This window comes from Monocercomonoides exilis, assembly GCF_001643675.1.
Source record: "Monocercomonoides exilis strain PA203 chromosome Unknown scaffold15-1837935, whole genome shotgun sequence".
Taxonomy (NCBI): domain Eukaryota; phylum Preaxostyla; order Oxymonadida; family Polymastigidae; genus Monocercomonoides; species Monocercomonoides exilis.
The window spans coordinates 1,351,423-1,378,680 of record NW_027150560.1 but is presented as its reverse complement, the minus strand read 5'-3'; the positions used below and the strand labels follow the sequence as shown (position 1 = coordinate 1,378,680).

At 34.5% G+C, this 27,258-nt stretch overlaps 5 protein-coding genes across 5 annotated transcripts; 2 read left to right on the top strand and 3 right to left on the bottom strand.

Annotated features, from left to right (window-relative positions):
• Positions 1–4,356: 4,356 nt before the first annotated feature.
• On the top strand, positions 4,357–6,440 carry MONOS_8314 (uncharacterized protein; the record flags this gene model as incomplete). Its single annotated transcript, XM_067878717.1, has 3 exons — positions 4,357–4,410; positions 4,502–6,304; positions 6,381–6,440. The coding sequence occupies 3 exons, from the start codon at positions 4,357–4,359 to the stop codon at positions 6,438–6,440; spliced, it is 1,917 nt and encodes a 638-aa protein (XP_067730083.1).
• Positions 6,441–7,244: 804 nt separating this feature from the next.
• MONOS_8315 (uncharacterized protein) lies at positions 7,245–9,574 on the top strand (the record flags this gene model as incomplete). The annotated part of the gene is made up of 2 exons (XM_067878718.1): positions 7,245–9,326; positions 9,412–9,574. One exon carries the CDS (start codon positions 7,245–7,247, stop codon positions 9,324–9,326), a length of 2,082 nt encoding a protein of 693 aa, XP_067730082.1. The 3' UTR covers positions 9,412–9,574.
• Positions 9,575–9,881: 307 nt separating this feature from the next.
• Positions 9,882–14,529, bottom strand: MONOS_8316 (uncharacterized protein; the record flags this gene model as incomplete). Its single annotated transcript, XM_067878719.1, has 5 exons — positions 9,882–10,680; positions 11,021–14,100; positions 14,207–14,295; positions 14,348–14,438; positions 14,515–14,529. The coding sequence occupies 5 exons, from the start codon at positions 14,527–14,529 to the stop codon at positions 9,882–9,884; spliced, it is 4,074 nt and encodes a 1,357-aa protein (XP_067730081.1).
• Positions 14,530–14,758: 229 nt separating this feature from the next.
• On the bottom strand, positions 14,759–17,819 carry MONOS_8317 (putative spindle assembly abnormal protein 6). The gene is made up of 2 exons (XM_067878720.1): positions 16,536–17,819; positions 14,759–16,354 (listed from the first exon to the last, which is right to left on the bottom strand). Exons 1-2 carry the CDS (start codon positions 17,802–17,804, stop codon positions 14,864–14,866), a joined length of 2,760 nt encoding a protein of 919 aa, XP_067730080.1. The 5' UTR covers positions 17,805–17,819; the 3' UTR covers positions 14,759–14,863.
• Positions 17,820–18,476: 657 nt separating this feature from the next.
• MONOS_8318 (uncharacterized protein) lies at positions 18,477–26,639 on the bottom strand (the record flags this gene model as incomplete). The annotated part of the gene is made up of 1 exon (XM_067878721.1): positions 18,477–26,639. The coding sequence occupies one exon, from the start codon at positions 26,637–26,639 to the stop codon at positions 18,477–18,479; it is 8,163 nt and encodes a 2,720-aa protein (XP_067730079.1).
• Between the last annotated feature and the right edge of the window lie 619 nt (positions 26,640–27,258).

Genomic DNA, 27,258 nt, shown 5'->3' with positions numbered 1-27,258 from the left:
AAACTTATTATTCGAAATTGGAAAACTTCTTATTCAAAATTAATAAAATTCAGTATTTTTTATAAAAATATTTTTTGATATAATATGATCACTGGCTGATTGTCAGAAAGTGATTAAAATTTTTTGTTTTTTTCATTATCAATAAAAAGGATGAAAAATTGAACCCCGATTTTTATTATTTGTGAATAAACATGAAAATTTCTGTTTTTTCAGAAAAAAATCATCATTCATGAAATCGGTAATTTTTCAAATGAATTCATCTCCTATTGTTAGATTGTGAATTATTAAATCGAAAAATTTTATAATATAAAAATTCAAGTGCTGGAAACAACAAAAAACAAATGAAGAATTATTATTGGATTCAAATGGATAATTTCAAATTCGTTTTTTGTTGTTTCCAGCACTTGAATTTTTATATTATAAAAATTTTCTATTTAATAATTCACAATCTAACAATAGGAGATGAATTCATTTGAAAAATTACCGATTTCATGAATGATGATTTTTTTCTGAAAAAACAGAAATTTTCATGTTTATTCACAAATAATAAAAATCGGGGTTCAATTTTTCATCCTTTTTATTGATAATGAAAAAAACAAAAAATTTTAATCACTTTCTGACAATCAGCCAGTGATCATATTATATCAAAAAATATTTTTATAAAAAATACTGAATTTTATTAATTTTGAATAAGAAGTTTTCCAATTTCGAATAATAAGTTTAACAATTTCGAATAATAAGTTTACCAAATTTGAATAATAAATGGTGTATGCTCTTTGAAAATAGAAAAAAGAATGGAAAAAATTATTGAATTTTTCTTAAATGCAAAAATTGAGACCTATATGTGTAATTCTTTTTGAAAAGTAGCAAAAGTTAAATTTTCAAATATATCAAAAATTTCATATTTCGAACAAATTTCTGTTTCCACACACGAATCTCCTCAAGAATGTTTGAAATTGCATTATCAAGAAATTGATTCCGTTTAAGTGAAGTTTGATATTAGTTAACAGAAATTTGAGCAAAATATGAAATTTTTGATATATTTGAAAATTAAACATTTGTGACTTTTCAAAAAGAATCACCCATATATTTTTTTCTCCGAGTTTTTCCGAAAATTGAAAATGATTTTTTATTTATTAACTGAGTGTGTTGTTTCATTCCTGAATGTCAAAGAAGTGTGCTTACGAATAGAGCATTATTTGATTAATTGTTGAAATGTTTCTGTAAATTGTAGTAAAGATAATTCCACTATTCACAGTTATTGACAGTGTCCACTATTATTAAAATTTGCAGCTATACTTATTTGGGACAGAATTCTTTCATTTATGAAATAATCATTGATTAGTTTCGGACATTTTTTTTTGCAATCGTATAATCATAAAACTGACATTACTGTGCTCTATTAAATAAGAAATATAAAAAAGTGGAGAAAAATCTTTGAAAGAAATGTGTGGAACAAAATTCATAAAGCAAAAAATTTCGTCGCATTTGTTATTTTTTGAACATATATATTCATAAAGAAAAAAAATTTGAAAATTGAATCAATTCCTTGCTCTTTGATATCGAAATTAAAGGAATGTGTAGCATATTAATTATATTGAACACTGGAATGCGCGATTGTCATAGGAAGAGAAATAGCATCGAACAATTCGATATAACAATTGATCAAAAAAATATAATTTTGTGTTTTTCTCAAAAAAATCAAAATGTTTTTTATCATTTCATTTCATTATACTGATATTTATTTTTTAAAATTTTATAAAAATATTAAAATTTGTAAAAATGTTTTCAATTCTAAATAATTATTGCAAATAAAAAAAATTAGAAAAGTTCAAATCTCATTATTTCTCGATAAAGACTTTCAACTCGACCAACAAATAGCCTGAATTTTTTTTGTGTTGATAAGGCTTTCATCTGTTGCTTATTTTTCTGTCAGTGTTTTAGTCCAGACATGTGTCAAACATTTTCTCTTCAAGAATTAGTTTATCTGTCTGTTTGACTGTTAAAAATAATAGAACTTCCACTATGTTGCTATTGATTGGTGCATCTCCGAAATTAGTTAATAAATGTTCATTTTCATAAAAATCAAATCTCATTTTATTTAGTTTATTTTGAATTTTTATTGGTTTGATCAAAAATAAACAAAACAAGTATATTTCAAAACATATACAGCCAATACTTGTGAATTCTTTTCACTTTCTTTTGTACTTCTTTTTGTAAAGTAAAAAGATAAACGTATGCGTTGTTATACTTTTTGTTTTGCAAGTAATTAAACAAAGATTGTATATATCTTTTATTTTGCTGCTTGCCACACTTCACCCTTCGTTTTGAATATTTTTTGCAACAAACCGAATGATTGTATTCGATAACGATAAGTCTGAAAACGGATTTTGAGGAATGAGCCAAACCAAGAAGTTTTGGAGTTTGCTCATTTATTTGGATTGAACAATTTTGAACGAATTTAAAATTATTTAATTGCTTCTGAAGAATTGTTCCATGAACTGGAGCATTGCAGAGAAGATGAACAAAAACGGAAAATTGAAGAGATGAATGGATTAATTGATGAAATGAATGAAATAGAATTTAGATCAATTATATGGACATATCTATTCGACAAAATGCACAAAATGATTGAAGAAAAGAAAATGTTGTTGAGCAATGCCTTATTTCTGTTGAAGCATGCTGGATATTTCAAAATGATGAAAAAAATGTTGAATATTTCTTTTGAAGAATCTTTACTGAAGAAAAGATTGGAAAAAATGATTAAAGATGAAAATGAAAAGAAAAATGGAAAGAATGAAAAATTTCTTGTTGATCTTTGCGAATGCTATCTTATGCTGAGCATCGAGGCTCCATTAGAATTGCATCCAATTTGTTTGACTCACCTTCTGAAAGTGGCCTTGAACAAAGAGGAAAACGAGGAGACTCAGAAAGAAGTGGAAATGGCTTTGCTGACTTTGAGATGTGTTGGTTGCTGGACCGTTTGATTTTTTCTCCAATATTATAATTATAATAATAATAATTATATTCATCAATATTTTTGAAAGGAAATGTCAGAGGAATTGTATTTTATAAAGTTCAAAGGCATGATCCTGTATCATCAAGAACACCACAATCTGACACGACTTGCTTATCAGTCTGCTTGGGATTTTTTTATATACGCATTCCAGCATTATAAAAGTTTTGAAGAAGCAATTATGAATGAGCTCCATTTTGTGAGGGAGGCATCAAGAGAATTGGAAGAGCAGACAAAATGTGTTAACTGGAAGAGAAAAGAAGAAGAAGAAGAAGGAAGAGAAACGAATGAAGTGCTTATAATCCGGAGATGGCTCGAAGAAATTTATTTTATCTTTGTAGTATGCACATTGTGGAACAAAGAATTTGTTGGACTAATTGGTAGCATTGCAGATATATTTGGAGCAGCAAAAGATAATCAAAGAGAAAATTGCGTTGAATGCATTTATCTTTTTTTAAGAAGCAGCTGAAAATATGTCCGTGGATGTTGATGCTTTGCTGAAAGGATATGCCATAAATCTATTTATAAATGAAATGAGACAATCAACGTTGGATGAAGAAATGGTATATCATTGTTTGAATTTCTTTTTGATTATTTCAAAAAGACTGAAAGAAAAGACGGATGGAGAAACGGACGAAACTAAACGAAAAGAAATGAAAAGAAAGATATGTGAAAAGATGGAAGAAGAAGGATACGAAGATACTATCACCAGCTTTTATGAAACTTTAGTATTTTTTAAAAGAAATAATGATTGTCCATTATCTTTGAATATTTCTGATTATTTTATAAATATCTGAGAAATTGAAATCCATTTAACTTTGTTACTCAAAAAATATCCTTTTATTTTTCTTTTAAAATAATTTCAAAATTCAACAAAATTTTTTTAATTTTTCATTCACTTCATTCAATCATCTCAATTTCATCATTCACTTCGACTTCACTCGCACACTCTTTATCATTCATTCGCACATTCACACAGCATCTATCTTCATTTCAACAATTGTGATTTTCTTCTACTTCATTCAATTTCTTTTAGAAAGGCAACATTCAATACAGATGAATTGACGTTCAGTCTCTTTCAGATGATGATTGAGATGAAAGTGAAGAGCAATGAAACAAAAATTGGTGAAATTAACAACAAGATTTCTGAGCAAAAGAATAATAAAAAGAAGAAAACTCAGTTCATATTGTTTTGAAAAGATAATTTTTATGAACGATTTTTTTATACATCAAATCAAAGCGATGCCGATTTACTTATTTTAAATATAAAGTACAACTCATGAAATAGAAAAAAACGAATTAATATTATGGGGAATAACTTTTGGGATGATTTTACCTTAATGGAAGCTTTAGCGAAAGATAAGGTCGATGATTCAGAAGAAAAAATACACAGAGTACAGATTATCCTTATATTTTTTTGTTTAAAAATTTACGTAAAACGATTATTTTCAATTTTTGAATATTTGTTATGTATTTTAATAATAGAATTCACATTCTGAAATTCATCAACCATTACAGTCAAAAGTTAATAAATTAGCGAATCGTAATCATGCTAAATCCTCTGATAATGTGGGAAGCATTTCAGATAAATCAACATTCAATTACAAAGCTTTTTCTTTTGCTCCATTTTCGCAAACGTCGCAACATATTGAAACTTCACGAGAAACATCTATCATTCTATCTTCTTGCTGGTATTCAGTTGATAAAATGAGAAATTTTCGACAAAATCAATCAAAGTGTTTTATTTACACTTCTTCAACTCAAATGACGAATGAAAAGGTTGTCATGCGTGATAATCCAACTCGAGCAAAAATAGACACTGTTCAAACTTTTGAAAGGGAAAAGGAAAACCTTCGCTTATCTTATTTATCATCTTCTTTTTTCAATCATACAGGCAATTCAACAGAAATCGAAGAAAATTCACCTTGTTCCACAATTTTGCCACGTGAAATGAAATCTCCAATGCTCATGCAACATTCAGATGAACCAAGAGAAAAAGAAAGCATTGAGAATGAAGAATACGCTGAAATTATAGATATTGAAGTAGAAGTTCTGAAAAACGAAAAGCAGATGATCAACAGACAAAAAGAAAAAATGAAGGATGAAACAGCAGCTGAAGAATCAAAAAGGTTTCTTTTGAAAAAATGGAGCCTAAGCGATTTGAAAGAACGTCGTTCGAAAGAAATAAAAGAATACATAAGTGATAGCAATGAAAAAAAGAGCACTTTAAATGCAAAACGAAGAAAAGAAATCAAAAAAGAAATACTTGAAGCAAAGGAATATATGAGACTTTTCGGAGTGTGGATTACAAAAGATTGGGAGATTGACAAGGAAGAAGCTGAAATGTGGAGAGAAGCAGAAAGAAAAATGAAAGAAGAAGAAATGAAAATAGCTTCAAATATTGAGCTTAATAAAGCTGATTACGCTACTTTAGAAGAGCTGGAGTTGATTGCACAGGGAGTCGAAAGTTGTATCAGTGGAGCAGAAAAGACAGAAACAATTCTTCAAATGAGCAAACAGGAATTGCTTGATTACATCAATAGCAATAAGAAACGACTTGAAAAGATGTGGAGAAAAAGCAAAATGAGCGATGAAGAGAAAGTCGCTGAGCTTGTTCGGAAAAGCGAAAAGATAGCGAAAAGCAGAAAAATTGAGAAGGATCCGAAAAGAGAAAGACCTTTGCAAATTCGCACATTCCATGATACCATTTGCGTAGGTAACACTAAAAAATCAAAAGAGGCATCCGCCTCTGGATTATCATCAAAGACTCATCTTGAGGCAAACCACATTTCAAAAGTCTTTCCTGAAGAAACGTCTTCTAATCAACTGCCTTTAGCATTACAGGAGAATTCAAACATTTATCTTCAAACATCAAAATTACAGATATCAGCGTCCTCCCCTTTAGCTCCATTTCAAGAACCTCAATCATTCTTATTGCGATCAACACGCGACTCTCGCTTGGATTTCGTTTCAACGCAACAACAAGCATCGACTTCTAATCAAGGACATATTTTACCAATCAGATATGATTATTTATCTTATCCGTTCATCTCTATCGAATCTGCTATTTTTTCAGATTTACCTCAAATTGGACTCAAAAGCGCAGCAAATTACTCAGTTTCTAGTGGAACACAACAATTCTTTGATCATTTGCCTCATATTAATTCTCAGGATGAAAAAATGACAAGCGAATTAGATTGCGTTGATACTCAAATGGAAAGAATAAATCTGGATGATGCATATAAATCTAAAGAAAATGAAAATGAAAATATGCCTTCAAGCAAAGATGTTTGTATAGATACAAAAAACGAGGAAACAATAATATTGGGGCTTTCTTTTATGAACGATACTACTTTTAAATCAGAAAATCTGCTGCACAATATCAAAAGGGAATTTCGTGAATGTCGAAAAAGAGAAATGGTGAAAAGAAGACTAAAGTGGGTTCAATTGATGTTTAAAGCAACTCCGTATCATAGGCAGCGCTTGTGGACTTTTGACGAAAGACCAATTAATGAAAAGAAACGATGGAAAAATTTTCTATTTGGAAAGAGATATCAGAAACAGTAAATATTTTCAGTTGTTGACTGGTTTTCAGAATTCTGAAATTTTGTTTATAAATTATGAGTTGAAAATGAATAAGACATTTATTTTATGTGATTTATTTTCTTTTTTCAATTTTTCTTCCATTCCCATAATTTTTTCGTTATTAGCAAAAAAACTATTTTATGTTCATTGTTCACTAAATTATAATAATTTCAATGGAGATTTTAAAATTCGTATTTTTGTATTTCTTTTTTTGAATGAATTGTTAGTTTTTTATTGTTTTTTGATGGATTTTTCATCGTTTTATTTTATATAATATAGGAAAGCTTTTTGGAAGGGAAAAGTGAAAATAGTCACCTTAATTATTGCATGCCTCGAAGCGAATTCGCTCATTCTGAAATTGTGAGCAAATTTTTATTTGGTTTGGCACTTATTTTTTCATGAACTTTTAAAGTTGAAAACAATGACCATAGATAACATTCAAAAAAGTGAAAAATATCAAAATTCTCCTTTTTCAAATGCATTTAATAATGATACTGATAATTTTCGAAGTGGAGTATTAAATGGCTTTAAAACACTTCGACAAAGAAATGGATTAGCTTCATATTCTTCTTCATCAATTACCGCTGCATCTACTTCTCCTTTTAAAATGAATGATTCTTTGAGAGATAAGTCATTTTCTCATATGTTTTCTATACCAACAAAGTCTCAAGCAATTGACTGTTATGATAAATCTTTTACCTCTTATGGTTTCTATCATATAAGTGAAGAATTATATCCTTCTTTTTCTCATGCTCCTTCTTCATCAAGTGCAATTACGGAATTTCCACTAAAATGTTTTGAGACAATTGAAAAAAGCAAAAAGAAAGTTGAATTTTCAAGTAAAGAAAAAGACTCGAATCAACTTGATGTCGAAAAGATAAATGGAATATCAGAAGATTTCAAAAATGATAAATTCAGTGAAGAAAATGGAATACTGAAAGAAGATAAGGAAAAGAAAACAATTGATGAGCAGAAAATTCTTATGGCTGTTGAAAACAAGTTTGAAAAAAACTCTTTCATTCCGTGCTATTTTGTATCTGAATATGAGCAAGTGGAGGAATGGAAAAGATTTTTAGAGGAAAAAAAGAAAAGATTGAAACAGGAAAAGGAAGAAAAGAAGGAAGATGAGCTGCAGCTTGATTGCTCTACACTGGATATGAGAAACAAAATGAATGAAGAAAAGAATATGTATCTGAACGAACATAAAGGAGATGAAATGAATATTCAACGTTCATTATCGTCGATCTCTATATCATCAAGGAATTCAGAAGCAAGTTCGTCATCTTCTTTGGACGAATTGCTGGACGAGAATTTCTACCGGTGGAGAGCTGTCTGCCACAAACAACAAAGTCTGATGAATATGGAAATGGATACCATTGTTGATGGAGAGAAGCAGTCGGATGTTGTTTCTTGGGAGCAAAGAGAAATGGAAGAGCGGTGGAAGAAAGAAGACGCGAGGCTCATGAAAGAGAGGCAGACGGCTAATGGCAGTTTGATAGGGAAAGATGCAGGTTATACCATTAACGACGAAAAATGGACAAAGAAAATGAAGCATCTCACTAAAAAGCACATTCAAGAAGCCAAAATGTTTTACAAAATATTTGGCGTCTGGGTGAAGAATGCAGGCATCGAAGGCGTTGAAGACGAAGCGATGTGGGAAGAAGAAGAAGAGAAAATAAAGAGGAAAGAAAATGTTGCTGAAGATAATATTTCTCCTCAAAAAACAAAACTCAAAGCAACAACAGATAATGTTAATGCAAACCTAACAATTGAAGAAATGAAGATTTTTCTAGCTGAAAATGAAGAGAAATTAACTGAGGAAGAGAAAAGCGTCATGGAAAAAAGAATTCAGAAAAGGGAAAAACAAATGGAAGATGAAATAAAAAAGAAAGAATTGTCTATGCTGGAAAGATACTGGGACGTATGTGCAAGAAAAGAAGAAAAAGAAAAGAAAAGAAAAGAAAATCCAGAGAAAAGAGAAATTAAACCGAGCACAATAAAAGAAGAAGAATCCAAGCAACACTATTCTCAGTCGCTTTCATTGTATGATGTTAATAAGCAATCAGGGTTTATTTTCCCATCCTCCTCAAATTCTATCTCAACTATTGATTCTCAAACATTAACAAAAAGAAAGTATTCACACTTGTTCAACAAGCACACAGGGAGAAGCGTAAAATCTAGTTATTGTGATGAAGATTTGAGCTTTGGTCTCAATCAGAATCAGCACGAAAAATCCTCTCCAAAAAATGAGATAGATGAAAAATCTCTATTAACTTCATTTCAATTTGTATCATGTTCCTTTCGATCTGAAGAAGAGAATTATATAGAAAGTGGAGGAAGCACACAAAACCGATTTGAAGGAAGCAATGAAGCAGTTGCAGCTGAAATAGTTTGCGTTGTTTCTTTTTATTGCGACATCTTTCATAGAGACAAGCACTTGAGTGCTGCCGATTCGCGAGCTGATCAAAGACATCGAGATGAGATGAGAGCGATGTGTGAAGCGGAAATGGGGCTGTTTACAACCAATCGATATGAAAACGCAAATCCAGATGCAAGGAAGCTGTTTGCATGCGATATGTTTTGCCTTGAAGCTCCAAAAAAGAAGAAAAGATTTAAGCCAACAAAGGATGAGAGGCAAGCGATGAAAAGGGAAAAAATGAGGTTGATTCGTGAATCAACGGAAGTTGCTGAGTATTTTGAGAACCACCCCGAATTTTATGTGTAGGTGGGATTTTATTTTATTTTATTTTATTTTATTTTATCTTATTTTATCTTATTTTATCTTATTTTTTTATCTCAATGTTAAAAAGACACGAAGACAGACATTTTGACTTTTATAACTGCAATAGCCTGTTTTAAGAACACTTTTTTCAAAAGTGAAAATTTTGCACCTCATGAAAAGGAAATATTTTTGTATTGAAATTGAGATATTTTTCAATTTTGATATGAAAATTGATATCAAAAGCAAAAGAGGATCGTTTTTGATTTATTAGTATTTTGTTTGACACTTTCAAAAGTGAAGTTGAAAAGCATCTTTTGTTTAGTTGTGTCATCAGTATTTGCGCTCTCAAACTGCAAAAATTGAGGTTTCTGATAATTGCAATCAATTTGTTTTAGTAAAAGAAGAGCTTTTTCTTGTAACAAAGTAAAGAAGATCTTGTCACGCATCACATCCTCAATGACTGATCATTTGGATCAGTAAATTTTGAATGCTGTATTTCGCAAAAAATCAAGGAGCCCTTCCAGATCATTGGATATATCTTTAAAATAGGTTCAACGTTCAACCAAGTGCGTCGTTGTTACTCTTCAAAAACCAGTCCATCATTTCATCAACTTCTTCTTGTTCGTTGTCTTCATTTTCTTCTAATTGAATGTCGTTCTCAAATTCATCTTCTCCAGCTTTTCTTTTCGAATCTGATTTCAGAAAACTAACAATTTGTGTGCAAACTCGTTCAATTGCCTCAAAAAATGACTGTCCAATGCATTTTTCAGAGTCTCCTCTTTCATAAGCTTCGAAAATAGCCTTTTTCTTTATCCCTTTCACCTCCTCGACAATAAGATTTACATCTGCAGCTTCAGTGAATCGAGGAATATGCACATAATAAAACAAGATTGTCAAAGCAAACACTCGTGTCTGTGGAGAAGGATGCTTACACATCGCAAAGATAGCCTGCTGCGTTCTAAAGATCGAATTGATACAGACTTCTTTTCCAGAAGAGCTGAGGCAGCAGCTGAGCAAAATAGATGAAGCTAAATCAGCTATTGATGAAGACAATGAATAAGTCTGTGAAATTGAAGGCAAGGTTGCATGAAGCGATATTGGTGGCTTCGATAATGAATGTTTTTGTGGTTGAGTAATCGTTGTTTTTGAGAGGAAATACGAATTGTCAGCAACAGAATATGATGAAACTTGCGATTTGAAAGAAGTTTTGGCCTGATTTAATTGGGAAGCTTGAGAATTGATAGAACTTACGAATGAAGAAGATGAAGCTAGCTCTGAATGATCTAATGTTTCATCAAAAAGTGCGAATAGTTCCTCAATAATTCCATCTTCAACAAGAAGTCTGCATTCGGATTTTCTATTGGGTTGAGTTTGATAGAAAGTCAAGAAAATAATATTTAAAAATTGTGTCAAAATAGATAAGTTGAATACAATAATTACACACTTTGAAGCATATTGTGAAAGTATATTTAGTATCAAAAGCAAAGATCGCTCATCATTTCGTGTGCAAGATCGGAAATAATACATCGCATTACTCATTACAATGGATTTGTGCACGTATGATACACTATTTTATTTCACATAATATTTAAAAGATGATTTTAACATATGTTCATTAAAAATTCAATATCCAGATGTATTTTTCGAAATTGTCAATTAAAAATATATTAATAAATGAAAAAATGACAAATGCATACGGAAATCCCAACATCGCACTTATTAATGTAAAGATTTGAAGCTGAATCTCACGATTAAAGATATTTTGAATGAAATTTGTTTTCTTCTTTACGTCTTTTATTCTCTTTTCTGTTTTTGTATTGCCATTCAAACGCACAATTTTTGTAATCAAAGGTTCTTCCTCTTCCAATCCAAGAAGATCACACCCAACAATTGACTGCATCACTTTAGTAATCATCACCTGATCATCAGATTTCGTGAGTATTTGCGTGAGAGAAGATAGCAATGCAACACTCTGACCCAAAAACTCCAATGTTACTAAATCTGAATCGCCTTCACGAATAAGTTGCTTGACGAAGGACTCTGTGCTTTTCGATGATTGCGTATATGGCAATAAATACTCATTATTGTTTGTGAGAACTATTGATAAAGCATTTTCTAATGTTACCGAAGACAAAAATGTTGAAATGTATTTTTGTGGATTGTCAGAAAATTGAGTTGATGCGCATAACTCAGTTGAAGGAGGAGGATGAGAAGAAGAAGCACTGAATGAGCGTTTTGAGGAGCTTGCAGTATATTGCTTCACAAAGCATTTGAAAACATGAATGTCCTCTTCAGAAGGCATGTTAAAACTTTCTGTTTTTGAGGCTCTTTCGTCAAATATCTCTTCAGGCTCGGTTGGAGAAGTTGGAGGAGATGACAACGCACATGCATTGAATTGACGAGTAGTCGACGATGAAGCAATTGACTGAGAAGGAAGAGTCGTAAAAGTTGAATCATTCAATAGTGATCTTGATGAAGCAGGCGTTTCAAACATCCCTTCGTTGTATTGTGTCAGTATGTGATACTGAAACGCACAGTTTTGCGATTTAGCCAGTTCTTGTGCATAAGAAACAGTTGCATAAAGACTCGGATACGAAGGAAGTGCATGCTCTTTCATGAATACGGAATAAGTCCGTTCCATTGTTGGCTGAATTAGAGAGGCAAAAGGAGAAGATGGAATTGGAGAAAAAGAAGAGGAGGAAGGAATTTTTGGAGCGCTTGAGAAAGGCGTTGAAGCAATTTCACTTTTCTGCTTTTCTGTATCATGATCAGAAAAATCTGATTCCTCTGGATATTTATCTCTCTCAAAATCAGTTTTCTTTTCTTTTTGCGCAAAGGTCTTTTCTGTTACTTGCATTGTTTTGCTTGGATGGAATCCAGATTGTAATGAATCGTTTTTGTGTGTCTTGAACTTCTGCACAGCTTGCGTAGTTGACAAACGCATCCTTCTTTTCTCTTTTTCTGTGGGAATGTGCGTCTTTTGATTTTGGCCTTCATCTTTATTCAATTCAACTTCAGGTTCGTTAAGAGTTTGCATGAACCCTTGTGATTCTGCAGAAGAAAAGGAAGTGTTTATTCCAATGGCTGATGGTTTAGATAAGTCGGATGGAAAGCGAGTTGCAAGTAATGTTCGAGGCATTCCTGTTTGGCTCAAGTTCGACACAGGTTGTTTGCGAATCATTGTTTGATATGACGTTTTTGAAAGACTAGAATTGTGGTATTGCGAAGGCATCTTGGAACGTTCTGTTTTAAAAAGCCTTTCTTGTTGTTCAACAGATTTCCTATCTTTAATGTCAAAGTTATTTTGAAAACGATATGTTGCGTTTTTCCCATCAGTAGATTCCGTTCTCTCATTTTGCTTTACAGTTTTCGATTCTTTCATTGTATTTGCAATTGAATCATCTAATCCAATTGCATGTTCGTCTCTCATTGATCTTCCATAGGTAACATCTGAATAATCTACAATTTCTTCTCGAAAGTCTTCATCATTCTTTTCGTTTTCTGCTTCCGATAGAAGTACATCTGCAGATCTTAAAAGCTCCTCGGCCGAAGCCTCCTTTCCAGAATAATTATAATCTTGTTCATAATCCTCTCTTAATTTCGTCTGACTCTCTTCGGTCTCAAAATCCAATTTATCGAAATAATTTTCTTGATATGCTTCTTTGTTAATTTCACTTTCTGTTGGTTTCTTTAGAATTTTCGTCTTTTTCCATTCATTCTCATGCGAAGGAAAATTTAATGTTCTGGAATTCTTTTTCTCGACTAAATACTCGCCTTTTACATCTTTTGACTGATCATTTTTTTCTTTTCTATCTGCGTTGCGAGTAAATACAGCTATTGTCTTGTTTGCCGGGATGCTTTGTCGATTTTGTGAAGAAACATTTGAATAATTTGTCTCATCCTTCGAAGTGTATTCAAGAGGATAAGTCTCATCTTCGCTCAATTCGTCAAAATCTTGCTCTGATTTCAATCTGTCTTCTTCTCTTTCAAAACTTGAATTAAGCAAAGATTTTTGAGTGTCTGAAATAAACTCTGTTTCATTAAAGTCAGTTGCAGTTAATGCATTAGAAGGATTAAACTCAGAAGTGACGAAGGAAGAAACGTTATTTTCTGGGACTGTTGAATCAAACTCAGGATATTTTGATGAACTAGATCTTCTCATTTTGCTCTTGTCATTAACTCTCTCGGCAAATGGCATGCCCATTCTGTCTTCACCTGCTTTTTTGATTGGATGGATCTGTGTTTTGCTAAATTGATCACCAAATTCCCCGTCAAATTGAACTTCTCGAGATTTTCGTTGTATTTTCTGAGTGGATGCAAATTTGGCATGTCTTTCTTGTGGAGTTCGAAATGTCGCCTCCTCTTTCATCTTTATTGATATACTTGCTTGATCATCTTCAAGACGTAAATCTTTTGTATGGTCTTCAATATTTTCGATGTCTTTCTCAACAACGTCAATCATCTCTGCTGTAGATTGTATTTCTGCTTTGAGCATCAAGATTTTCTTTGAAGTTACTCCGCTTTTTACAATTTGTTCTATAACATCTACGACATCGCATTTCTCTGTTTCAGAAATAGAAAAAGACTTTAAAACCAGAGGAAGTGAGAACAAAAGAGGTGATTGCATCAAAATTTGAGGATCTAATGAATCTGGTGATTGGAATATTTGAGAAAGCAACTTCAATCCAAATTTTTGAAAAGCCGCTTCATTTGATTTGGTCAACAAGTAAACAGAAAATAATAATGAGTCTTCTGTTTTATCACATTGGCGAGGAAACTGAAGCAAAACGATCATATGCAAAATTGATTCTAGCAATCGCTTTGGTCCGACAAATTCGAATGTAATTAAATTTTCTATTTTGAAAAAATCAAAAAAATCACACCCGAATCTGTAAGTCGCTTGACTTCAAAATATAATTGATAAGAAAGGATAAGAAACTATTAAAGTTGTAAGTCTCATTGGAAACAAGCTCTAAAAGTCAAAAATACTAAAAGATTCGTTCAAAGGGAAGCATAAAAAATACTTTCCATCAATGATGAAAATAAAGCAATTGCATTTTGTGTTCTTTCATTTCTGCCACATTCAACAAATGATGTCAGCCTGCTTAGAAGATCCTAATCAAATTACGAAAAAATGAAAAACATAAATATAAACAGTGAGTCACAAAGAACTTATATTTTTATTCAAAACCATTGGTCCTTCCATTCTCTTTTCCTAAACTTTTTAATTCTAGCCTTTTTACTGCAAAATCTAGAATTTATTTTTTAAAAATTTGAATATTTCATACCTTAATAATTTATTTTTTCAAAAATTCTTATTGAAACATCCTTTTTCACAACAATTCATAATGAAGATTTATTCCGAAAGTTTTAGATGTTTTAATATCTGCATTTATGCCTTCGGCAACTTTTAATTTCAGAAATCAAGAAACAAGTTTGGGCATTCAAAAATATATCTTATTAAAAGTGTTTTTTTTTTAAAAAAAAAATGCTTTGAGTAAAATAAAATAATATTGTAAAGTTGTGGAGGATAAACAGATTCAAGTGACAGAACTGTATTTTCCATGAAGACGAGATCTACGAGGGGCGAAAGGAGGCCTTGAAACATTGGTCACTTTGGAATCTGAAGTTGAGGAAGCATCTTGTGACTGAGATACAGTTGAGTTTTGCCCGCTCAACAAAGACAGCGAAGGAGGGTTGCTTTCTTTGGGAGTGGTTACAATTGACGGTGATGCTGCAGATAAAAATGAGGAAGCAGCAGGCGTTAGCTCATCTGATCTCGTGTAAGAAGAAGGGAAAAGAGATGCACGGCCAGACTGCTGCGTTGAGCCAGAAGAGGGCGAAGAAGAAGGCAGAGGCGGAATGTGAGGAGTCGAAGACACATCAAGCTGCTGAGGAATGGGCTTGTGATTCTGCAAATAAGACTGTGTCAACGGAAGGGAAGTGAGGAACGAAGATTGAAAAGAAGACTGAGGATCATATTTGGAAGTCGAAGAAGTCGATGAAACAAGCCGTGAAAGAGACAAGTCATTCCCAGGGTTCTCGGGTGTTTCGTGAGACGGAGAAAAAATGTCGCTTTCAGTGAAGATTATGGAGGATTTAGGCGAAGCAGGACGAGTGAGCGATGAAAGAGTGATAACAGAAGATGGAGTAGTTTCTATTGAAGAATTTGGTTCAACTTTACGTGGAACATCTTGTAAACGAGACAATGCTGATTCAATGTTTTTTTCTTCTGTTTTTTGTTCAGATGAGTTTGCTGATGTGTTTGCTGATATCGTTGTTGAAGGCAGCGAAGAGTTAGAAGAAGGGTTTGAGGGGATGCTTGAAGATAAATTTGTTGATTGATTTGACGAAGGATTCAAAGATAAAGGCAAAGAAGGAGATGTTGAAGGCAAGGTCGAAGATGTTAGCTTCGACGAAGATGGAAGAGATAACGATACATTAAAAGGATTTTGGGAAATAGAAGAAAGTAGGTTTTTCTGTGCAGTGGATAAGCTTCGAGATGGAGATGCTGGCTTCGGAGCCGCAGATATGGTTGATGAAGCAGCAGGAACAGAAGGAGTAGAAGGTGTGAATTGTGATTGAGAGCGAGAAAGATTCAAGTGAGATGTGCGGAATGGCAGCGAAGCAGCAAAGGAGATGATGTCTGGAATGGGAGTCGAATCTGTTGGCATATACAGCGATGCAGATGCTGGGGCAGCAGAAGAGGTTGAAGTGGATGAAGAAGAAAGAGATGAGCTTGTGAGAGAAGATGTGGGCAAAGGAGAGCGAGACAGAGTCGACGAAAGAGAAGAAGAACTTGGTCGAAATGGAAGAGGCGCAGAATTGGACACAAAAGAGGAGTGAAATGATTCGTCGCGCTTTCTGAGCTGGATATCGCTTAATTGCCTGCTAAGACGTTCATTCGCTTTGGTTAGTGTTTTGCATGTTGTCTCAAGTTCATCGCGTTGCTTTTTCAATTTCGCTGATTCTTCCTTTTCTGTATCTATCATCTTGTTGGCATGCTCCAGTGATTCTACCAAATTTTTTATCTTAATAATGGAGAATACAAATGTTTTTTGAATGAAAAAAAAAAATTATAATGTATAGAAATAAATGCATAAAATATAAAGTTAATAATGATGACAGAATTTAAAAATAGAATTGGATTATAAAAATATTCGGAGATTATAATTCCGTTGGTAGCTCTTTGCCAAAATGCATGAAACAAACTTTTTTCGATTTTTCTTCAATTTCTGTATGAAGCGATTGATTTTGATTGTTTAATTCTTCTCCCTGAGCTTGAATCGCGTTCATTGCTTCAAGAATCTTCTTTCTTTCTTCTCCATAATCTTCGATGTTTTTGTTTCCTTTGTTGATCTCTTCAGCTTGAAGTTTGTTTATTCGCTTTAACTTATTTATTGTTTTCTTCAATTCATTTATTGAACCTTCATTCTCGCTAATACGAGTTTGCATCAATGTAAATTTCTGTTGGTTCTCTTCAAGGCGGGAAGCCCTGTCTTTAATCTGTTCTTCCAGTGAATGACACCTTTCCAACAGTGCGCTATGTGCAGCTTTCAAATCTGATAATTCTGTCTTTGTTTCTTGCAATTCTTCCTTGTACTCGCTGCTATGAAGTTCTGTGGACTGAAGAGAATTTCTATGCGCATCTAATTCTGTAGAGAGCTGTTGTTCTCGATTTTTTGATGTGGTTAAAGATGAAGAGAGGTGCATTATTTCAGTTTGAAGTTCAACTTGTTTGTCACGCAATTCTTTCACTTGATTCTGATATTCGGTCTCAATTTCTGTCTTTTCTTTTGAATGTTGTATCATCATTTCTGAAATTTCATTTGTGTGTTTCCCTCGCATTTCTGATAATTCTGCTTTCAATGAAGAGTCCATCGTTATCAAATCCTTTTCTATTGATGCAACCTGATTCTTTAAACTCGATATCTCTTCAGACTGATCTTTGCATTCTTCTTCAAGTGCAATTTCTTTTGTTTTCCATGTGCTAACTTGTGATTTCAGATATTCAATTATTTGTCTATCGCTTGGTCGGATGAATGTGAAATGCCAAAGAGTGAATGTGTGATGCATATGAGGCTGTGTCAGTAAAAACTCAGCCTCTGACCCTGAATGATTAATTTGAAGTGATGCAATTTTCTCTTCTGGTATTCCATCCAAATCTTTGGAAAAATCTTCAGGAAATGCATGAAATGAAGATGTAAGGTGAAGTGCATCCCTCAATTGAGGAAAATCTGCTTCGCATATTTCAAGAATATAAAGAAATTCGAAGTCTTCGCTGTCTTTCAGTTGTATTAAATGTTTTGTTTGTCTATTGCTCGCATTATTTATCGTTTTTAATTCAACTTGAAGTGGTCTTATCTGTTTTGTTCCGTGGCAATTTATTTCAAATGTTACTAACTTTGAAACAAGTATACCATTTGAAGATCTTTCTTTTGCGTCAACCATGTATAAAGATGAATTTGAAGAAAGTGACATTTAAAAAAGTGATCTATTGTATAATTAATTATTTTCTTTTTTATGAAAACCCAATAAGAATTTGTTTTTCTAATCCTAAAACTTGTTAACAAAAGATGAAATTGTCTATTCGTATTTGTGAAATGTTTGACTCATCTTTCACATATTTTTTCAATGAAGAAATTTTCATTATTTTGAAAAAAACTGAAAAAGTCTTTATGATACACACATTCATAGAAAAAATTAATTTATTCATAATAGCAAATTATCATTCGCTGTTTCTATCAGGTTATTCGAAATGTAATTATAAAACTCTTATCTGACAAAAAAGAAAAAATTAGAAAAGAAAAAGAAAACTTTACTAAAAATGTTTGCTTCAAAAATGGTGATAGTGCAGTTTCACAATAAAAATATACATATCCAAAAAATAGAACATCCAAAGCAATAACATCATATCAAACAGTCACAAAAAAAAATCTGAAAAGCTGAAAAGCAAGACTTTCAAGAAAGTTACAAGTGAATTTTATAAATTGCAAATTAAAGAATAAAACTTAAAACCGATTTTGGTTAACAATATTGTCTTTTATAAAAAAAAATGAGGGACAAATATAACATAACATTTTCGCAAAAATAACTTACAAAAAAAATACAATCTTTAATGCAAATAAATGGTCTTTGATTTTTCAACCAGGTTCACTTAGCTTCCTCCAAAGCGTCGTTTTTCTTCTTCTTTTTCTTCCTCTTTTTCCTCTTCTTTTCTTCAGAACCAATCTCATTCACATATGTTGCTTCTTCTTCCATCTGAAGAACATTTGCAATCCAATCACATTCATTCAAGATATCATTATGAACATCCACTTCCTCATTTTTACTGACATTTTTTTGCTCTTCAGATAAGTTGATACTTTCAATAATTTCGTTGAGCTTGTTGTTTTTCGTTTTCTTCTTTTTTGATCTCTTCTTCTTTCTTTTACTCGAATTGTTATCATTTTCTTCTCCATCTTTTGAAACTTCTCTTTCTCCTCCTTCTCTTTCTTTACCTTCTTCAGCATCAATTTCTTTGTAGTGCTTTCTTTTATCAGCATTGTCACTTTTGGACTCGAATCCTTCTGGCTGCACAATTGAAGCAGAGAAAATATCTGTAGAAAATTTAACATTTGACACGTTTTTAGTTGGCGATGCGAATTGAGACTGATCTATTGAATACACATTCCCATCAACAGCCATATTTACATCAACATCAAAAGTTAGCAGATCAAAAGACGATGAGCTGCTGCTGTTCAGCAAGTTGGCACATAAATTACTTGTCCAGCATCCATCCTCCTTTGTGTTGATGAGCATTGCCTCGCTTCTGCTCTCTTGAAGCTCTTCCTCTTCACTCCATCTTCTGCCCTGTTCACTTTCATTGCCTTTCTCAGCCACCTTGTTTGAGTTACTTTCGAGTTCTCCTTCAGAAATCATTTCGCTTTCTGGCATTTCGAGTGTTTTGTATTCTTTCTCCATAGCTTCTCCATTTCCTGTTGCCTCCCCACACTCAACTGTCCATCGCTTCTCTTGCTCATTCTTCCTTTTTCTCAACAGAACCACTACAAAAGCTAATGCCAAAGCAACCAGAAGCACTGAAATCACAATAATAACCACAATTTTCCAATCAAAGTCTTTTGATTGTACTTTTCCTTCAGCTTGTTTCGTCTCATCTGATGCATTTATCAGAACAACTGATGATGTTTCTCTTTTCTGACCGGAATTTCCCACAAACAAAACTGTCGCTGTAAAAATGCAATCAGTTGTGGCAGTTGTAACACTTGATGATGGAATCAATCCAGCAGCTTCGTTTTCATTGATAAACTCGATAAAATCGTATTCTATTGCAATTTCGTCTTGTTGATTATCTAGTGACTGCGCAATCTTAAATGACAAGTTGCAAGGAAGAAGCAATGTCCCTTTGAACAGAAGACGCAAACTAGAATCAGAATACTCGAGTTCAACTTCGTTGAGAGTTGGTACAAAAAGAGGAGATGCCCATTCTGTGACTACTCCACTCAGCTGGCATTCATCAGCAACAATCCAAAACGAGGAATTTGGTAGTAGTCCATCTCCACCACTTCCAACAGACGCGATGTTCAATGAACTGCCATTTGAGCAGCGAATGTTCCTCCTAACAGAAGAAAAGTTTGATATCTTTGGATTGTTATCTCTGAATTCACATTTAATAAGAGCAGCTGTCGTATTTTCTAAAGAACATCCTCCTGCTAATGAATTGGAAACAACTGAATCTTCCATGAGAATTCCAGCAGATGACAAATGAACCAAAGAACCATTCCATTTACACATCTCTTTGCTGTTGGCATCTTCATTCAAAGCAGACGCTTGAGCATTGCTGTTCTCTCCACAGAAACTGCAGTCATTCACATTTATTGCTCTAACTGCATCAAATGATGCAATGCTCCCTTGATTAGAAGATGCCTCACAATTTGTGAATGTGCAATTCACAACAGCAATCACCGTTTCAATGCTACATAACTCAGCCTTGATTGCTGATGGACCTTCTTCTGTCCGAGATATCGATTCAAAAACAGCAGAAGAAATAGTAATGCTGGCTTTGCTTGAGGAAGAATCGCAAGAAATGCCAATTGCTTCCCTTGAGCTCAAAGAAATGTTTTTCAACTCCATTTTCTCCAATGAAATATTTTGCGTGCGTGATTGGCCGTTATCAATCTCAATCATTGAAGAAGAAAGACAAGAATTATAACATTTGAGAAACGAGAATTCAACACCATCAGCTGTTGAAGAAAAATAAAACATTGGTAAAATACAATTCACTGAAGTAATTGTACAATTAGCCAGCTTTAAATCTCCTGCAGCAACATAAAACAATGAAGGAGTAATGCTCAGCTCTGCCATAGAAGAGAACGAAATATCCTTTGCATCAAGGGAACCGCTTTGAAGATACAGCACAGCTTTGTGCTGAGACGAAAATGAATCTGAAAAACAAAAATCTAAATTATTCATGACAACTTCGTTAACCAGCGTCAAAATAGACGCATCGGGAGTTATCTTATCAATGCTTGCATTGAGCTCAATCACCGCTTGATTGATCGCATATGGCTTTACAGTCGCGTCTTTGATTTTTGTTTCATTAGCAATTGAAGTTGCATCTTTTATGAACACCACTCTGACAAATCCACTGCTCAAATGAATGATTCCAACGTTGATGCTTTTGCATGGAAGAATTTCACTTCCGCATTGCTTCATCGAATCATCGCTATCGACAGCAGATAAAAATATGAACTTGTTTTTGTACAGGTTGATCAATGGAATGAAATTTTTGTCTTTTTCAAATGTGTCTTCTGCATTAAATGAATCATCAGCCTGAATTGAAAGTTCTTCATAATCTAAGTCAAATATCGTTTCATCGATTTGCTCTGAAATGTTGTGGCAGTTGATAAACACATCTTTCCCCACTTTCGCATCGTTGTTATTAAATCGGATCGAATTCATCCTGAATGGAAGTTTTGGAATTGGGTTTGGCAACGGATCAGCTGGATCCACACAGTCTAGATACAACCCTCCTCCTCGCCCTTCACTTGATGCTATGCAGTAAACAAACATGCTATTTGATACTTCGAGAGAACCTTCCATCGACAAGCACATTCTTAACCCTCCTCCACGTAAAGATGCGCCTGCCACGCACAACAAAAAAGAAGCGTTTGTGATTATCGTGTTCCATGCAGCGAATGTGTCTTTCACAATTGAAGCTGGATGATCAATGGCTTGACTTAATTCTTTGAACATGGAGTTATTCAGAGTAATCGTAGTGTATACATTGCTTGGAGATGGCGGTTCAAGACATGTAAATGCAGGCTCACTTGTCCCAGAAAAGCCTTTGAAGTTTGTTGCTTCAACAGAAACAGATGAAACCGAAGATGAAAACACAAAAAGGGATTTCTTGTATTCAGGCACAGTGACATCACAATCCCTCATTTTAAGATGGCCGTATGTTGCTTTGATGATGTTGTAGTTCAAATTCGCTGCTGTATGAATGGCAAAAGCAATCGACGACATTTTGAAGCTATATTCAATTCCGGTGGCAGAAGACGGATCTGCTGGAGAAGTAACAGAAATGAACGATGTGTGCGTTCCAAGAAGAGAAGGAAGCATAAATATGAGATGCGACAACGTAGCTTCGGCGCTCGACGTAACCAGCCCATCTGTTCCAGTACCAGCAGAAGCAACAGTCAGTGTGGTGTTCGCATCAAGTCCATAAATGTTATATTTTGCGTCTGATAACACAAGCTCCTCAGAAAAGCTCATTGCATTTGAATCAATTTTCACTTCTTTTACAAGTGTAGTTTGTCTATCGCATGCAAAGTTGATTGTTTTGCACTGATAATCACTGTATCCGCATATAGAATTGTCAATTCCTGTTCCATTAACAGAGAAAGCTGTGGGAGGTGGACGGAAAAATAGAACAAGTGGGATTGAATGCATCTGATCTGCAGAATCATATCCGCAAGCCGAATCAAAAGAGGCAGCTTCTGCTGTTGCTGTTGAAAAACTGAATTGAGCTCGATAAATTCTATCTGAATTTCGATTGGTTGATTCAGTGGCTGGTTTTAAGAACGGAAGAGTAGTTTCTTTGACGCTGTCCCTTAAAGAAGGTGATATCACAAAGAGATTCAAACCCAATTTTGCAGAGTTTGTTCCGAAAGAAGGCGTTTCAATTACGAAATTAGATGAAGCAACAGAAAGTGTGATAAATACTGCTCCTCCTTTCACTTCATCTGATATTCCACTTGGAGCATGGCAGTTGTCAAATATGCAACCAGAAACATTCCAATTCAGCCCACTTTTCAAACTGGATGCGATTGCTCCTCCATTTCCATTGCCTGTAACTTTGCAATCAGTAAAATTGCACATAGAAATAGTAACTGTTCCAATGCTTGTATCTGAATCGTCAGAAATTGAAATACAGCTTCCATCTGCAGTTGATGCACTTACTGTTGTGAAATTACTGTTTATGATAGAAAACTCTTTGGGCTTTGTCAGATGAAACGCTGAATTTCCAGTTAGTTGCAGAGAAGAAACTTTGCACCTGTCCATATTCAATCCGCAATTCGCTGCTGAAGAGATTATTGGCTTTGACTGAGCGGTATTTGTAATATCAGAGCTTGTCAATGAAAGACTGGCTTCGTTGCAGATTACAAAAAGAGCATCAGCAGCAGTTGTGACAGACGCAGAGGTGAATGAACAATCAGTGATGGCAGCAGCAGAATTTGTCCCATTCACAACGAGCATTGGCTTCGTACATGTCAAAGAAGTTGTATGAAGTTCATTGATGATTAAGTCTCCCTGAATTACATTGAACAACGTGTATTGCAAGTTATCTGCGCTTGATTTTGTGATTGCACACGACGAAAGCGTCAATGTGCCGCCTCCCACTCCAAACAGCGAGGCATGCGACCCCAGTTGTGGTGGAATTATGTATTCAATGTGAGAAAACAGTACAGCCGAAGCACAAGTTACAAAGGATCCCGTTCCTGTTCCGTTGTTCACGATGTCCAATGCTGAGGTTCTAGCAGTGTCTCCATTGATTGTGTACGAACGCCCGGACAAAGAAAGCTCTTGGGAGATCTTAGACGATTGAATAACAGACAAGGTAACATCGCCTGTACCCAATGCAAATGCATAGCTCAAACCGCCACACGGATATGCAGCAAATCCACATACTGCCACGTCCACCCCATTTGCAGAAGAGACAGAAATCACAAATTCTCTGGGAATCAGATAGTATTTCAGAAGAACAACATTTCCGTTTTTGGAGCTGTCTTCGCCTGCCAAAAGCGACGCGTCATTAATAGGATTGAAAAAGTTCAATTTTTCGATTTTAACACTTTCATTCAAATTTGTCGAATAAACAAACAAATCAGGACCATACTTTGCCTTATTTGAAGCAAACGTAACATTCGAATAGAACGTATAGTCGGCAGCTGAGTCGACAAGTGATAAATATACCGCTCCTCCTCTGCCTTCTCCGCTTGGACTTTCCCACCGCACTTTGCTCGAAGTGAAGCACGCGTTATTAACTTCAAAAAGTGTGGGCGTGCTGAGCTGCAGGTAAACAGACCCTCCGTTCTTCCGGTTTTCTGAAAGGTTGATGTCTTCAAACTCACAGTTGTTTATCATTGCTTTGGAATTTGCAACTCCAGTAATGCTTTTCACAGCAACACAACCACTATCGCCTTGCGAGCGTGTTATTTTGGAGAAATTGCTTGAAGTAATCTGCAGTCTCAACACCTCTTCTGCAGACAAGATGCAACCATTGCTCAAAGTGATGTCTTCGAATGAGGAGAGTTCTGCATTCACAGAAGCCTGAGACCCAGAAGATACAGAAATGAAAGAAACAGCGGTGAAAGATAAAGATGAAGCATCAAAATTCTTGAGGAGTAAACTGCCTGATGCAACTTTGACAAATGAAAATTGAATCGAGGATACACTTGTAGCTGCTGTTAATCCGCAGTTAATAACTTTCAAAGTATCTGAAGAACAAAGCAAAAGCGCATCTTTGTTTGTGAGCGTCTGAGGAACAGAAAATGTGATGTTGGTTATTGTCGATAAAATGGATGATTCAATAAATCCTGCTTGTGCCGTTGGTGAAGCTAAACTGACTTCAAATTTTGTTCCCTGTGCTGTTGTTGAAATGTCCCATTCATTCGTTTCCATTTTCAGTTCTGCATTGAAACTGAATGGAGAAACAAGCAAGATCTCCACCTTGGTTGCATAAAAGTGCGTAGTTACTGCAAAGTTAATTGTTGAGCATGGGAACGAAGGAAATCCACACCGATTGATATCTGCTTTGAATGAGCCACCAACACAAGCAGGACTTGCAAATGGCTTTAGGTAAATCAGTAAAGGAATGGCGAATGTAGCTCCTAATGATAATCTTTCATATCCACGAAGCCCATCATTGCTGGAAAGGTCAGGCCCGAAGGCAATAGTTGTATTGGTTATAACTGTGGAAAGGCTATTAGCGCTCACAAATATATTCTTCCCACTTTCTGCAGTGCATGAACTGAACGACACATCTTTGAATATAAAGTCTGTCGCTCCATTCTCCAGATACAGAAACACTCCTCCTCCACATCCATATTTCGGCTCCGATCCGCCGTGTGCTGCACACGATGTGAAGCCCATGATCTCATTCGCGTTGGCCTCTCTGCCAGAAACAGATGCGCCAGTAGCATTTCCCAGTCTGAAAGATGAGCCAGCTTTCATATAAACCCACATTCCTCCTCCATTTCCTTCACTGCAGCTGCATTCAGAAAGAGAAAAATTTGCTAAATGTAATATTTGTCCTGCCTCCAGTGTTGCTTCCAATACACTTCCATTTCCATTTGTTCGGCTGATTTGAGAAAACACTGACTGCGTTGTAGTAAATTCCCTCGGAAAAATAAGAGATAAAACAGGCTTCGAAGCTTTTATTGCCGTGATAGTTGTCTGGTCGAGGATTAAATGTCCATCGTTAATCACAAAAAGAGACTTAGAAAAGGAAGTGCCTTGTCCGCTTTCGGCCGTCACTTTGCTCTTGATCAGCTTCAGTACTCCATCTTCTTCGCTTATCGAAAACATTATCGCATTTGAAGAAGTTGACGAGTTATGCACAAAAATTAAATTCGAAGCGGAAAATGATCCGTTTGTGATCGTGCAAAATGTTCCTGAGCTAATTTTTGAGACAATCTTTGGAATTGACGTTTGGGAGTCTGCCACTATCACTCTGTCTGAGATGTCCAGTGAGGTTTCAGTGTAAGTTCCTCCATTCACAATAATCTTCTGGTTAAATATTGGAGTCCAGCGTGTTATTGAAAATTTTAATGTGAGACACTCCTTGTTGCCTGTGGAATTACCGCAATCATTTGTATCATGTCCTCCATTTTTCACGTAAATGTTTGGAAAACTCGGAGTCGGCAGCCAATCTGGCTTGTTAGCAGCATCTGGATAACTTCCATCGCTGTTGCAGTAGACAAAGCGAGGTGCCGCAGAAAACGAATAGCATGTTTCAAATTGAGTAGAATCCAACTTTCCAGCAAAATTATGATCTGTGTAAATATCACTTCCTCCTTGACTCCGCCCTGAATTGTTACTGAAAAAAAGGAAACGACATCGAAATGAAGAACCTGATAAAGCCAAAAAGCACATGATTGCGCCTCCATGTCTCACAGCCCTGTTGTTTTGGAATTTTATGCTAGTAATGAAAAGATGTGGAGGTGGATTAACTATTCCCAAGGCGCCTCCACATCCTCTACAAGAATCGCCATCGATGCTACACCAGCATTTCGAATATTCGCATTCAGATATTTGAGATTCATTTTCAGGGGCTTGTTCGAAATTCATTCCTCCAAAGTGCTGTGGACCGCTACAATCAACAATTCGGCATTTATGGAGAACGCGCTTCGTTCCAAACCAAAAAGAAACAGCTCCATCTGCATAGCTCCCTGTGCAATTTGTAAAAATTGAGTCAGAAACAACACATTTTCCATTTTCGCAAAATAAAGCTCCACCTCTTCCAGTATTATTTTCATTTCCGGTAACCTTACATTTATCAAACAAGCAATTATTAATTGCAACATCAGAACTGCCTTTTGCACAGATAGCCCCTCCTTGGGTATAGCCTCCGTTAAATGTAAAGGTGATATCAAGAAATGATTTAGTTCCTCCTGTCAAGTACGTGCGGTTTTGATATCGTATAGCACATCGTTCGAAAGATGAATTTGAAGCGCTTAATTGTTCCGAAAATCGTGAATCAATAATTGTGTGATAAAATGGATTTTCAACAGCAGAAAAAATGCAACTGCTCATTGAAATATTGCAAGAAGAATTTTCATTTGCATAATGATTCGAAGAAGAACTAATATTACTAAATTCACAGTGTAATATATAGATCGAATTAACTTCATAACAAGAAAGCAAGGAGCATGGAGATGCAATTGTTAACGAAGAAAAATTCGAATCAAAAAACGACACTGTACTTCCTGTAAAAAACCTTGCTTTAGAATTTAAGCAATGTTCACTTATAATAGGCGTGTAAACAGTTTGAGTTTGCGTTGTTAAGATTGTAAAATTGTAAAAATGTGAGGTTCCATCAAAAGTAAAAAATGGACTGTTAATACCCAATGAAGAAGGAATGAATATGCAACTTACAAGTTCAGAAAATAAATTTTTTTTGAAGAATGCTATGCTTTCATTTTTCACTGTCAAAAAGGATAGCTTTTGTAACCTTAAGGTTGAATTATAAACATCAAATATCAAAGTTTGTGTTTCAGTAACAGCGGATAGCTTAGTTCCTTCGCAAATGCAATCGAGAGTTATAAGAAGAAAATATGCAGAAATAATATGGATAGCTTTCATTTAAAAGAATTACACCAAAAATTATTCAAGATCGAAAAAGTTTAATTCGAAATCGAAAATATTTAATTCA